The sequence below is a fragment of the Eriocheir sinensis genome, chromosome 17 (genome assembly GCF_024679095.1).
Source record: "Eriocheir sinensis breed Jianghai 21 chromosome 17, ASM2467909v1, whole genome shotgun sequence".
Lineage (NCBI taxonomy): Eukaryota > Metazoa > Arthropoda > Malacostraca > Decapoda > Varunidae > Eriocheir > Eriocheir sinensis.
Window position 1 is genome coordinate 8,563,366 of NC_066525.1, and position 14,945 is coordinate 8,578,310.

Consider the following 14,945-nt stretch of genomic DNA (forward strand, 5'->3'; position numbering starts at 1 on the left):
AAAATTGCTGGTGCTCTAATGGGTGTATTCAAAATTTTACTGGGTATGATTTATTTCCTGCAAATTCCAGATACTTAGACTTTTACTGTATACATTATTTTCCTGGGTATGACAGAGGGCAGCATTATGGGTTGGAGGCAGGTGTTCTTATGTTTGAAATTTGTCAAAACATCTGATGAATCTGCTAATGTGAAAGTATAGGTTACAGTGAGAAAGAGGGTACCAATGTGTTTCTTGAGTGACGAAGTTCACGAAAGATTTTACTCTAATCATAAATTGTGTGGCACCTGTAACATGAATGAATGTATGTAAGTACTTTTGCACTTAATGTAGATAGTATAATGTAGGCAAAGTGAATTCCACAGTATAACTTTAATATTTTCCTCTCTTTAGCAACCCACTCCCTCTAAGGACAACCCACCGGTAGGTTGTAGTCATGGTTGTGGTGCTTCATCCATATGCACTTCCTCATTATATATTTCTCCTCCCACCTTTACTCTTGGTATATTTCGATTTTCTGCTAGGAAACAAAACTTTAAAACACCTACTACCACTATTCTCACTATTGCTATATTTATTCATAATGTTCTTTCCAAACATCATTATCTCCTCTCTTCTTTTATGCATTATGATAATTACTTATCTTTTCGTATTCTTACCATGCTCTTATACTACTTCTTCATTTCACTTTATTCCCAGCACTATTCTTTCTTTGGTGTGCCTTCTCACATCTATCATATAACCATTCCTTTCCCTTACTAGGCCTTCAGAAAATTTTGGTATATATCTGTTAATTGCCTCTATACAGATTTAACTTTTTTTTTTCATACATTATCTTTTGTCATCATATCACATCAATAAGTATTTATAAAGAATTCTCTCAAATATATCCTCTCCTCTAATTCTTTTAATGCTTTTACTCCACTGTACCAACATCTTAATTATGAATTCAATCATCTTATAACCCAAAGTTCCTCATTTCCTCCTGTATCTAAATCTTCCCAGTTGACATCTCTGCAGTCAAAGTCTCCTACATGAATATGAACATTTTCCCTGTATTAGTCTTTCAAGAACTTTAAGTATGTACATCTCTAGTTCAATACATGTACTTGTGAGGGGAAGCATGTACACAGTTATAATATCTTTTAACATTGATTACCCATTAAATTCATGGCTAGTATCTGTTATATTCTTCCAAGGTTCAGTTTTCTTTTCCTTAATTCATGTGTTGAACATGACTATTATGTACTCCTCCCTTTTTAATTTTCCCATCTTCCCTTAATACAATATAATTTCCCTCCCAAATATTTGCCTTGTCCTTGTTTTTCCGTCTCCTTTAGGCTCTCTTTCAGTAAGTCTTCAAAGATGTCATTGTCTACTCCAGTGGTTCTTAAACTTGGGGGCACATTCCCCTGGGGGATCTTTAGTAATTTCTGGGGTGGGGGGGAAGTCCTGGAGAAGTTGGAATATCTGTTGTTGTTGGAGGGATAATAGTGAGAAGTTTATGAAAGAATGCAAAATTATTGCCTTTATTTACTTCAATTTTAGTTTTCTAGAGTCTAGTTAGGCTTACCATTGTTAATATATCTGGGAGCGAATTTCATCTATATAATTATGCAAGGTGGGCGTGGAGGGAAAGACCCATTCCTAGAGAGGGTGTGGTAGTAAAAAGTTTAAGAACCACTGGTCTAGACCATTATACAGTTCAAGGGATGTATGTGGAAATCTGTATGTCTTTACATCCTTGAAGTATCCTAACTTTTCTTATTTATTTTCATGTTTCCTTGTTGATCTATCTGACACAAACATCTTCCTATAAATTCTTTATTCCTTTCAATCCTCTAAACATTGCAGTCATGTCACCCCTCTCACTCTTCTTTTTCTGAGGATGTCAGTCCCAACTTTTCCAGCCTTTCTGTCAAGCTGGGAACTGTCTTGGTTGCTGCTCTTTGTAGTGTCTAGATCTAGGTTACATTTTCTTTATGTGTGGACCATACTACTGCCACATATTCCAACCTGTGACAGATCAAAGTCACAATCAATTTCTTCATTATCTTTTTGTCCATGTACATTTTTTTTTTTTTTTTTTTTTTATGAACCAAAAAATATTTCAACTTCAAGGAATGTGAAATTTAGGTTCCTGAGGTGATTTTGCAATATACACAACTCAGTAATGAAGGAAAAATATGCTAATAATATTTGACTGATAATGCTGCTTCCTATTTCCTTATGAGAACCTTGAACGATGATGTCAACATTTTTGTTTGTTGGGGTAGAGAATACTGCAGATTGTCAATGTTACTACTGGTGCTTCTGTTGGGTCTGCATAGTTGATATTTCCATTGTGAAATATACATTGGCTAATATATATATATATATATATATATATATATATATATATATATATATATATATATATATATATATATATATATATATATATATATATATATTTTTTTTTTTTTTAATCTAAGGCATAATTATTCAGATGCCAATCAGTTCTCTTTATTGTTCAGGGAATGTTCTTTATTTCAGTTCACCTTTTATTAGCCTTCAAAGTTTGCAACCTAGCTTAATTTATTTATCATTTACAGCCAGCCAGCTTTGTTGCACTTCGGGAATGGTGCTCTGATGATGAGACCTTGACGGAGGTGTGCCTGTCCCCAGTGTCCCCTTCAGTGCCAGCAAGGGTGTGTCCACCACAGAAGGAACCAGCTGCTCACAAACTGCCCTCCCCTGAGCAGCGTGTTCTTGCTCTCTCTCTAAAGTACCCTCCTGAGCTGGTTCCCATAGATGTCTCTGGCACTGGCTTCAAACGCCTTGAAAAATTCCGCCAGTCACTAGTTCATGTAAGTAATGTACCCTCGTATCAAATTTGCATTTGCAGAGATGTACACCTGTGTTTATCTAGCTCCCTTTCATGTGTCATCAACTCTTAGCAGACACTGCCACCATTCCTGCTGGAGGCGTAGAGGTGTCTTTTAACCCTTAAGGTGCGGGGTTGTTTTGCCGTGCCTGTCCTCTCATGCGGGCATATTCAGGCTAAAACATACCTCACTTCAACCTTGCATATCTTTACTGCTACTTAACAGACGACTGAATGAAGTACCATTGTAAAGTACGTACCCTCACCTGTCCTTTGATGTTGATTTGAAATCTATATGACCATTGGTAGAGTGAGTACAGAATGTTGAATAAGATCACTGAAAACGCATTATTATAGACCGTTTTCCACCCTTAGTAGACTTCCCTTCTATGATTTAGTAATAAAAGGCATAAACTTTATACAGTTTATGTGAAAAACACCTAAAAAAACCTTAACTTACGGGCCTTCCTGATGTCCTTGATTGGTACTGAGGTCAAATGGTCCCCATCTTATGGATGAAATTCACTGGAAGGTGAGAGGAGGTGGGATGTCTAGTGGACATCTTCTCAAAGCTGACACTGGCATACACTGACCAAAAATTTGTCAAGAGAGCATGGCTGGGTATTGTTTGAAAGAAAACGACATGCTTACTATACTTCACCACAAACAAATTAAATTTTACAGCGAGCTAAGTGAAAAAATGGCTTGTCGACTATTGTTGACACCCGCGGTTTGAGCCCAGGCACCAGCTGTCGACAATTGTCGACACCCGCGCTTAAAGGGTTAACAAAGGAATGAAGTGATCCACTAGAGGAAATCACTGAACTGCCAAACTTTTGTGCTGTAATAAGGTTTTGCAACCACTGCCAGATGGATGGTGATGAAACTTTTTTGGGACACCAGTTGTAAAGACAACTTATCCTGCACTAGTATAGCACACTCAAAAGAACAGTACAGATGAGTTAACAGTAATCACTCCATTAGTGGTATTTTTATTAAGTTGTATGTTAAGGGTGAGGAGAGGAATGTGTGAGCTGTCATTGAAAAAAATGTATATAATTGTTTTGTGTGTGTGCCTGCAGCACACTCCTGCAGCAAAATGTAAACACAATTTAGGTTCATTTTGGCAACTTGATAATGTACTTGAAAAGAACCTTTGTCCTGCAGCTCCTGATGATGGTGATTATGGAGATTTATTATAAGATAAGACTTGTAGGTAAGAATTAGGCATGTTTTTAATTATGTGCATTCATTTTCAGTTTGAATACTATAAAGGAAAGCATCGCCGGAAGCGAGTTAAGAGGAGGAACACAATCGCTGATACTCGAGATGTCCAGATAGCTCTAGCAGATAGAGAGGCAGCCTCCACATCGTGAGTCCAACTAAAACATTGTTTTTAGGTTTAAAATGTTTAAAGTGAAAACATGAGTGTGCAGTTGGCGACAGAAGTGAGGTAACAGATTACAGAATCTTTTGTTCACGAGACACTATGTAGAGTTTTCTCTTATTTGATTCACAAACAACTTTGTAAAATAATTACTCCCAACAACTGTTTATAAATAGAAGAAGGTAATGTTACTTCATTGGGGTGAAAATGTTCATTTAAAAAAATGAGCTTGAAATTAATTTGTGCAATGAAACAGTAACATGAAATTAATATATTCAACATTCATATTTGCACATAATTTGAACTTGCAAGGAAAAATTATACTGTTTGAGTGAAAGAACAATGTATGCGATGTGAGGCTCAGAGCCCAGCATCACAAATCACTAAAACACTAAAGCACTGCATAGTGGGCTTATCATTTCTTTTTATCCCATTTATCATGAAAAAAAATGTACTTAACACATTGAACACACATGAAGACCTAACTGGGCAGATAGCAGGGAATGGACGGATGGACTTTGGAAGAGACAAAGGAGAGAGGAAAGTTGGTAGGGAGAGTGTGAGGAGTGGACCTTGGGCTGGAGGGTGGCTGTGGCAGTAGAGGATCAGACAGAGGGAGGGGTGGGTTATAGATAATGAAAGCTAAATCATTTCACAATCCACAGTGTAAAAAAACAAGTAACTATGTCACCAAAAAGGAAGTCCTAAAGAGTAAATGAACATTTGTATTACAATTGTATGATCTTATTACTAGAATACTGGCCTCCTACATTTTCAATTTCATTGTAGAGGAATATTGTTCCACAATATCACCTCTTGTACACTCACCTCATTTGTATTCATAGGCACACAATAAAAACGGCCAGAACTAGGTATAATTATAATCTACTTTATTATGGCCATGAGCCTCAAAAGATTAGTCATTAACACACTTTATTTCAACTCTTGTGCTTAGCTCTGGGCGTGGCAGGTCCTCCCCACGCTCTGGGTCACCCAGCTCCCGTGGAGGTGTCTCCTACACTGATCGGTCCTTTGATACAACAGAAACTCTTGACACCACTTCCAATACCACCAAGACCAGCTTAGAGAGGGAGGTGAGTTGGCTAATTTATGAACATTTCTCATAGTTTTAAACTTAAAATGATACACATAATTCACATAATAATATAAAAAAAAAGTGAATGATAAGTTTGGATAAATTTGCATACACTATCAACTGGGTATTAATTTCACAGAATCATCCTCTTTCTCTGGGTGTTGAGGTGTGTGTTCCAGCTCCACCTCACAATGTTCACACAGTTTCTCGGCGCATGGCCAGGGAGAACACTTTTAGGTGAGTTTGCTAATGGTTCATTGCATAACCTGACTACTCCATGTACACATTGAAAACTATATATTGTAATGATGACTTTCATTACTATCCATTCAGTTGATCAGACAGATTTATGTATTGTTCTTAATGTTCTTGCATAAGCACTGCACAGGTTTGAATGTAGTTACCACTTATTTTTTGTTCATATTCATGTAATATTTCATAGTTTTAAGCTCAGTACTTTGAAATTACTCTACAGGGAAAATGAGTTAACAAATAGAGAAGAAGCTGGGTCTTCAGGAGGTAACCCTGTCCCAATAGTTGGGTCCAGGCAGGCCCTGGGACCCCACATATACGAGACTGTCAAGAACGCCAAACGTGACACTACTGCAGAGAAGCAGAGGTCACACCTTCCCATTTCAACTCAGTCACCAGCAATGAATGTAGCTGTTAAACTGAGGTACAGTACTTGAGACCATAGTTTTTAGAGAGTGACTGTAGAAATGCACACATAGGTTTCTGTAATTTGTGTATTATAGTGAGTGATAACTTTCCCTTCTTTGCTTTCATTCAGTGCACCTCACCAAACCCCCAAGGTATAAGCTATCTCTGGGGCATGGCACAAACCTCCAGTACATCTGTTAACACATGTGAGAAAACAAGGTAGAAAGTAAATAAAATTCATGCCAGCACCACAGGCTCAGAGGCCAAAGAGATGGAATTGAGCACCGAGGCAACAGGCAGCTTAGCGCACAACCCCAACTTTACCTTACATTTTATTAAAGAAAAGCTGCATTAGGTGTCTTCACATTAACTGAAGCTCTTCCATTGTTGGAAGAGATATACTGGTATGTTGTTATCTGATTGTGGTATGCCTCATGGTAGCAAGATTTGCTATTTGTTGTGAATATTAACAGTAATTATACTACACCTCTATCTATCTTTATATATATATATCTATATATATATATATATATATATATATATATATATATATATATATATATATATATATATATATATATATATATATATATATATATATACACACACACACACACACAAACACGCACACACATGCAAAAAGGCTATTTGGTCTTCATGCTTTGAACCTGAAGATTTCCAGATAGGAGTTTCCAAGACTGGGTTGGCAAGTTTAATATTGCATAAAATAAATAAACAAAAAAAACTGTATAACAATGAGATTCAGGGGAGAAGTGAGAGACAGGCACCCTTTGTTTTGAAGTGACACAGTCTGGACTCTTGCCAAATTCCTAGCCATGAACCAAATCTTTGACTGACTTATCCCGGCGTTGTCCAGACATGCATTGTATTTCCCAGATTTTGGTCCAATCATTTTGATTGTGTGGTTCTTTTCTGGTAGCCTTACTGTAGAATGGACATCAAAATGTTAGAATCTGTGCTGAGGAGGGTGACAAAAAAGATTCATAGATTTAAAAATCTTGCCATATGAATGTAGACTTAAACATTTAAATTTGTATTCTCTAGAAAGGCAAAGGGTACGAGGAGACATGATTGAAGTCTATAAATAGATGAGTGGCTTTAATAAGGTGATATTAATAATATTTTGGAGATAAGAAAGCTGAGTAGGACACACAGAAATGGGTTTAAGTTGGATAAATTCAGAGTCAACAGAGACAAGAATTGGTTTACCAATTGAGTGGTGGATGAGTGGAACATGCTCGGCAGTCATGTTGTGAGTGCATATACAGGTAACTCTCGATTTACGTGAGTATTGTGTCCTTGAAGAGGTTGCGTAAATCAAAAGCAATGTAAATCAAACAAGAGGTAGGTTTCTATTGAAAAATAAATGTTCACGTCACTCAGTGGAGAGAGAGAGAGAGAGAGAATATCCATATCACCAAGATATCCAGTCAGGCACTCAGTCTCAGCCTCACTTGTGTGAGGAAGAAATGAGGGACACCATGAGCGACTGGCTAGTATTGGTACCGGTACCAAGCAGTCTGGTACCGGTACCGTACTGTATAGCTGGTACCGTTAGTACCGGTACTGGTACCTCCCCACCCCTATTGTTGAGTAGCGTGGCAGCGTGGGTACTGTATTGTTGTTCAAGTGGCACGCGGAAAGAACTGAGCTCAGCTGTGTGGCCGTGGCACCGTGAGTCCAGTTGCGTGAGACATCTGGTGGCCATTCCATAAAATATCGCATATAAATGAAAAAAAAAAAACTGTAAATTAAACATTTATTTTGATTTTGTACCCCGCATTATTTCAAAAACGCGTAAACCAAACTCGCGTAAATTGAGAGTTACCTGTACAGTATACATTCAAGAAGAGATTAGATAAATTCATGGGTAATGAAATAAGGTGGGGCTAGGTTCACAAGATGCATAAGCATCCTGGACTCTTGCAGACTCCTTATGTTCTTATCTGTGTCCGGAGCCCTGAAAGAGTCTGATTTATCTGATCTCTGAAATACAGAGGTCTGATTTAAAGAGGGTTTACTCTATGCTGTACAGATTGAGAAATGTAGAGTAAATCTGAATTATTAACAAAAATTAAAAGAATTTATTTAGTTGTTATCAATATGAACAACAATGAAGGAAAGGAATCAAAAGTACTTATCTCTTATTTTCTTATACCACTACTTACAAAGTTTTGTATATCTCAAAACTGCCAACCTTTAAGTCTGGAAAGAAGCTTAGTCATGAGCACATATATATATATATATATATATATATATATATATATATATATATATATATATATATATATATATATATATATATATATCTATATATATATATTATTTCTTAATCATGTGTGAACTTGTGGCATGATTGTCATGTTTCACAGAAGTGAGCAAGCTTTAAAGAAACTTTTCAGCATGAGTGCATTTTTCAGCATACCAGTTTTTTATACAAATTACAAAATGAAAAACTTACTTTGATTGAACATAACATGCATGTACTTTGTATTCACTAGCCCTGCATTATTTAACAGTGTGTAGGTGGGTTGTGTAGGTGGGTGGGGGGCTTTGGTGTGTGTTACCCCTAACAGCCCTAGCCTGGGAGCTGTGGTCACCTTTGTAATCAAAGCTATTGGGGACATCCCCCACCACAACCCACTGAAATGATTGTGTTTCAGGTGAATGGATTTGCTGGTAGCTACAAATTATTGTTTTTATTCTAAGGAGGTGAAGAAATTTTAATATGTAACTTTGTAAGTAGTATGTAAATGAATAATCTTTATTTTTTGGTGCAGGTAATGTCTGACTTATCATATTCTTTGTGATAGTCTTTACAGTCGGTTCCTGAATTTCAAGAAACTTTGGTGAATGCACATGTTGACACAATTTGAATTAACACCTAAGTTTACAATACAGTAAACCCTCGCTCAAACAAATCAGTTGGGGGAAGGGGTGATATGTCCGAAAATTCGTTTATCCAAGGGATCCAGACTTTCCGTATAAAATGAACATTGTTCATTACATGGGCTGAAAAGTTCGCTATTTCCGACCATTTTTGTACTTTATGAAGTTTGCTCGTTGTATTAGATGAAAGGTGATGCTGGAAGGACAAGAGCAGAGGTGATTACAGTCAGGAGGACTAAGCTAGACTGACTAAACACCCACTGCCAAATCAGCTATGTTTTGCACAGCTGCCAATCAACGTGTTTACATGTTCGGCTGGCCCACTGCCAAACTGAACCACACTTATCAAACTTGTTCAGCAAATACCTGCATTTACTGTACTGGCCCCAAAAGTTCATTAAAGCCAAAATTTGTTATATCAGTATTATATAATAATAATTACTTAATTACAAGAAAACAGTAAATTAAAAATTGAAATTTTTCTGGTGTATTTTCAAGATGCACAGTTTTGAGGAAAAATTAATTTAAATGACATAAGCTTGTGTAGCCACCAAAGTCTTGTGCTTGATGGGATCCTACTTTAACTAGCCTTGCTGTGATAATTTTCATATTCTTGCCTAGCATGAATGGTTTCACTGAACTCCAAGGAATTTAAAATCCATGTGTGAATTCATGTCATGAAATGCTCATATGAAAAGAAACTAAGAGTGAGTTGACCATCACATTCTACTCTGACCATTCACATAGCATGACTTCCTCCAGCCCTTGCATGTTTCCTCTTATGGAGTGGAATGTCTTGAGATTTTTACCCCAAATATCTCAGTGTGTGCAAAATCACTCATGTATTATCTTGCTTTAAGTGTGGCATGTGTAAGTCTACTTTGTCAATTATTTTTAATGCAGGCCATTACTGGTTGCCATAGTTGAGTGGTTTGAGCAGGTATCCTTTTAGTAACTGATTTGTAATATTATTTTGCAGTGCTGTATTTGGATGAAATCACAGATAAAGGCAAAGTTTTACATAACTTGTTGGTTATCTTCAGCCATTTTGTTATAACTGAAAATTGTCAATTATTTGTTGGACCTGTATATGGAATCTTACGTTCATTACTGCCATGCACTGACCTCTCGACCATCACCTCACTGTTATACCATATAAATGAATTTTGCTACATTGCAAAAGATGGCAATAAACTCAAAAATGAAAACATGAAATTTCTTTATATTAATGAATCTATAATGAGGTTAGCCTTTCTATGTGTGTGTGTGTGTGTGTGTGTATACTCATTTGGAGTTTTAAGAAATTTTAAAGCATCACAGAATAACTATAACTAGGAAGTTTGAGCTTATTAAAATTCACCTCCCATTTTATTTAATTTACAGAATTACCTGGAAAATTACATGCAAAATTGAAAATGTTATTGTACTTTCATTATTGATTTACCTAGGTGAACATTTATGGTAAATATATAATACTGAATTTTAATTGTATAATCTTTATATGAGCATTGGTTCAACTTCAACAGAGAAGGAACTAAAGACGAAGCTACTCACTCTTCTTCTGGGAATTGGTCGGCCTCTTCCAGCACCCGCACCTCTGTTGAGTCTGATCAGCAGCGTCCTTTGGCATCACCCACATCTTCGTATGAACAAGACTCAGTACCTTCAGAGTAAGATAACCTTTTATTGTTTTTACTTTTCAGTAGGTACTTTAATGCTCGTAAAGTTTCATTAGAGCCAAAGATATTGTTACTATCATCAACAACACAAAAATCCCAACCTCAAATATTTATTTTACTTTCAAACAAATGCAAAGTTTTAAATTGTGTACACATTCTGTCAACATTTAAAGCATCTTAAATATGAGTCTATGTCAGACCCTTGATTGAATGAGTGAGCAAATGAATGCCCATCATTCATTCACCCACAGTCTACTCACATGCTGGACTCATTATGGCCAACCAGTACCATCACGGAAAGAACTCTTTTGAGCTCAGACGACCAATCTGCAGATATTGCCAGGGTCTCAAATACCACATACCCCATCTCCTTTCTCAAGGGGGAGACAGTAACTGGTCCTGTGAGCAAAACCTGTGGTGGGCTGAGCATGACTCAAAACCTCAATCTGCCAGGTGACAGGCAAAGGTGGTACCCACTGGGCTATGAAGTGGTATGTGTGTGTGTGTGTGTGTGCATAATACACTTTGGTCTGACCATACGAGAGTTGCAATCGTCAGCCTGTACCCTCCCTGAATGAGCTCAGAGCTCAGAAGTGACTGATCTTGGTACAGCTGAAACCTCACACCCCATGCACCTAGTAGGCAGGACACAACCCCTGACCAATACCCAGTACCTATTCACTGCTAGGTGGACATGGGGCACAGACTAAAGGAGATTGCCCATCCATCTCCAATCTGCCTGGTATTGTTTTCCTGGCTGTCCCCCTATTCCTGGCTGTCCTTCCATGAACTGCGCATGCTCAGAAGTGAATGTAAACAAACAAAGGCTTGCTGATAGAGCTGTTCTCATGCAGCCCCCGACAGCATGACTTTGCTCACTTTGCTTTCCCCTCCAATTATGTTTGTAATTTATATTAATGACATGACAGAAGGGGTGACAAGCTATATGAATATGTTTGCTGATGATGCTAAAATAATGAGGAGGGGGCTAATGAAGATGACTGTGTAGCCCTGAGCCAAGATCACGATAGAATAAGCGAATGGTCACGCAAATGGGAAATGACATTCCATACAGAGAAGTGTAGCGTGATGGAGTTTGGTAAGAGCAGTAGACGAATATCGGGGAACTACTCTCTGAGTAATGAAAAAATCATGAAAAAAACTGAAAAAAAGATCTGGGAGTGATCATAACAGACAAGTTATTCTTTGGAAAACATATAGACCGGATAATTGGGGAAACATACAATCTTCTAAGAAACATAAAAGCAGTATTTACATATTTAGATGAAGAAATGGTGAAGAAACTAATAACATCGATGATATGTCCAAGACTGGAATATGCAACATTAGTGTGGTCACCTAGATTGAAGAAAGAAATTAGAAAGTTGGAAAGAATACAAAGAGCAGCGACTAAATTACCGGAAACTCTGAGAGAACATACTTATGAAGAAAGACTGGAGAAATTGGGACTAACAACACTGGAGAGCAGAAGAGAGAGAGGGGACCTAATAACATTATACAGGATACAAGAGGGATTGGAGAAATTGGACAGGTAAGACCTAGTGGTATGTGACAAAAGTGTAACAAGAGGCAGTGGTAAGAAATTGAAAAAGAGCGACTGTAGGAGAGACATCAAGAAATACAGTTTTCCATACAGAAGCATAACAACATGGAACGGACTTGACAAGGAGACTGTGTGTGCAAAAACGATTCATGAATTTAAAGCCAAACTGGATAATAAGTGTTATGGAGACGGGACAGCACGAGCCTAGTACGGCTCTTTTCCTGTATTTCACAACTAGGTAAATACACACACACACACACACACACACACACACACACACACACACACAACCTCATAAACCTATGATGCCCTCTAGCCCCCAAAAATATCTGCCAAAATCACAGGCATGCATGTGCACATTAAGACAGTTTTGTTTTTGCAAATAACAAGATGCAATTTCCTGTAAATTTACTCATGAATCACTGCATGAAGGATTTTTATTGGCCCTTCAATTCACCAATTACAAAACAGAGCTCTGAACTGGACTCATCAATGTTTTTCCTATGAAAGAATAGAACAATATGCTCTTCCGTTTTTAAAAGACTGGGGGGGCAGCCATGTACACGTGACCAGCTGCATACATAGATCCGTGATTAGAGCAATCCACCTTTTTTATTTGTAAACTAAGGGGGGACAGCCAGGAACAGAGGGCAGCTAGGAACACCAACACCAGGAATGGAGCCCAGGACCTCTCAGTGGTGAGGCAAGTGTGCTAACCACTGCACTCTGGAGGTGTGTGTGTGTGTGTGTGTGTGTGTGTGTGTGTGTGTGTGTGTAATTCACCTCTTGGTCTGCTGCGGGTCTCTCTCGAGACAGCCAGCCGTTAGGTGTGTGTGTGTGTGTGTGTGTGTGTGTGTGTAATTCACCTCTTGGTCTGCTGCGGGTCTCTCTCGAGACAGCCAGCCGTTAGGTGTGTGTGTGTGTGTGTGTGTGTGTGTGTGTGTATTTACCTAGTTGTGACATACAGGAAAAGAGCTATGCTCGCGCTGTCCCGTCTCCATATCCACTCTTATCCAACTTTTCCTTAAAATCATGAATGTTTCTTGCACAAACCACCTCTTCCTTCAGTCTATTCCATAGCTCAGTGCTTCTGTTTGGGAAGCTAAACTTTTTCACATCTCTCCTACACGTGGTTGCCCTCAACTTCTTTCCATGTCCTCTTGTTTCTCTCTCGTTCCACACACACAGGTCCTCTCTGTCCAAATGCTCCACTCCGCTCACCACCCTGTACACCGCTATCAGATCTCCTCTTTCTCTTCTTCTCCAAGGTTGTGAGCCCCATGCTATTGAGTCTTTCCCCATAAGTCTGATCTTGAAGTTCCGGTACCATCTTAGTTGCCACTCTCTGCACTCTTTCCAGCTTCCTTATGTTCTTCTTTTCGTGAGGAGACCAGACCACTGCTGCATACTCCAACCTTGGCCTTATCATTGTGACTATTATTTTCTTCATCATCTCCTCATCCAAGTATACAAATGCCACCCTTATGTTCCTCAGCAAATTCAGAGTTTCTCCCGTTATCCTGTTGATGTGTTTGTCTGGTGACATGTTCTCTGAGACAGTCACTCCCAGATCTTTTTCCTCCACTCCTCTGCATATTATCTCACTTTTCATCTTATAATCATATAGTAGAGCCCCATTTAGCGCGAGAATTAGGTGAATGAACGCGGTCGCACTAACTGAATTCGCGCTAATTGAATAAAGTAACCAATATGAAAAAAAATATTTGGTGTACACATGGGTCTGACTTTTGAGTTTGATAATTACTCAAAATAATCACTCACATTAAAAAAAAAGAAGAAGAAAAAAAAAAACGATTGGCTGAGCTCTGAAAACACGCTTGTGATTCACTGAGAGTCCGATGACGTCATCACTGGCGCTCACCCGGTCAGCGGCCTCGCTGCCTTAGGGCAGTATCACACTGGCCGTTTTCTTCTAACCGTTGTGGCTACTGGCAACGCCCGTGCGCCCATCCAGGAGCGAGTTGTCGGTTCACCGTAACCTGGTGTCACACTGAGCCCTTTTCTTCCCACCGCGTTGGCGGCAGCTTGGACAACCAGCAAATCCAAATTTTCCGGGTGTGCATCACACATGGCCAAGATCAGTTGCCCGTATCCACATCCACAATGTAAACAAAGCATTTGCCCTGTATAAACATGGCGTCGTCTGCTAAAGTAAGGGCTCTCACGGCTTGTGCCGCGCATCATTGCGGCTTGTGCCGCGCATCATGGCGGCTTGTGCCGCGCATCATAGCGGGTTGGCACAATTTTCAAAATTCTGTCGTGGTGGCAGCTCGCGCTAACTGAGGCTTTCGCGCTAATTATTTTTTTTCTTGGTAGATGGTGGCTCGCGCTAATTGCGGTTCGCGCTAAGTGGGGCTCTACTGTATTTACATCTACCACTCCTACCAAACTCCATTTTTTTTTTACATTTCCCAAGGTTGAACTCCATTTGCCATGTATCACTCCACTCCCATATTCTATCCAGGTCCCTTTGCAATGCTTCACATTTTTCACTCATCTCAATAGTTTTGCATCATCTGCAAACAAACTCACATAGCTGGACACTCCGTCCACCATGTCATTTATATAAACAGCAAACATTATTGGTGCCAACACCGAACCTTGCGGGACTCCACTCATCACTGGGCACCAACTGGAAACCCTGTCCCTGATTATCATCCTCATTTCCCTGTTAGTTTGGAAGTCCTCCAGCCACTTAATCAGTCCATCACCCACTCCACCCCTATTTTTTATTTTCCAAATTAGTCTTCTGTGCAGTACTT

At 38.8% G+C, this 14,945-nt stretch overlaps 1 protein-coding gene and 1 long non-coding RNA gene across 4 annotated transcripts in view; one reads left to right on the plus strand and one right to left on the minus strand.

Annotated features, from left to right (window-relative positions):
* LOC126999907 (mucin-5AC-like) overlaps positions 1–14,945 on the plus strand; it is a 100,313-nt gene that overhangs the window by 64,054 nt on the left and 21,314 nt on the right. For all 3 annotated transcript variants that reach the window (XM_050863057.1, XM_050863055.1, XM_050863056.1), the window contains exons 4-9: positions 2,595–2,849; positions 4,126–4,238; positions 5,209–5,347; positions 5,489–5,586; positions 5,825–6,025; positions 10,446–10,589. In XM_050863057.1, coding sequence (XP_050719014.1) covers positions 2,595–2,849; positions 4,126–4,238; positions 5,209–5,347; positions 5,489–5,586; positions 5,825–6,025; positions 10,446–10,589 — 950 coding nt within the window. The remainder of the gene's footprint in view (positions 1–2,594; positions 2,850–4,125; positions 4,239–5,208; positions 5,348–5,488; positions 5,587–5,824; positions 6,026–10,445; positions 10,590–14,945) is intronic.
* Positions 6,644–14,945, minus strand: part of LOC126999912 (uncharacterized) — a 35,235-nt gene continuing 26,933 nt past the window's right edge. The window contains exons 3-4 of the long non-coding RNA XR_007753657.1: positions 10,474–10,582; positions 6,644–6,954 (exon numbers count right to left, since the gene is read on the minus strand). This is a non-coding gene — a long non-coding RNA (uncharacterized LOC126999912). The remainder of the gene's footprint in view (positions 6,955–10,473; positions 10,583–14,945) is intronic.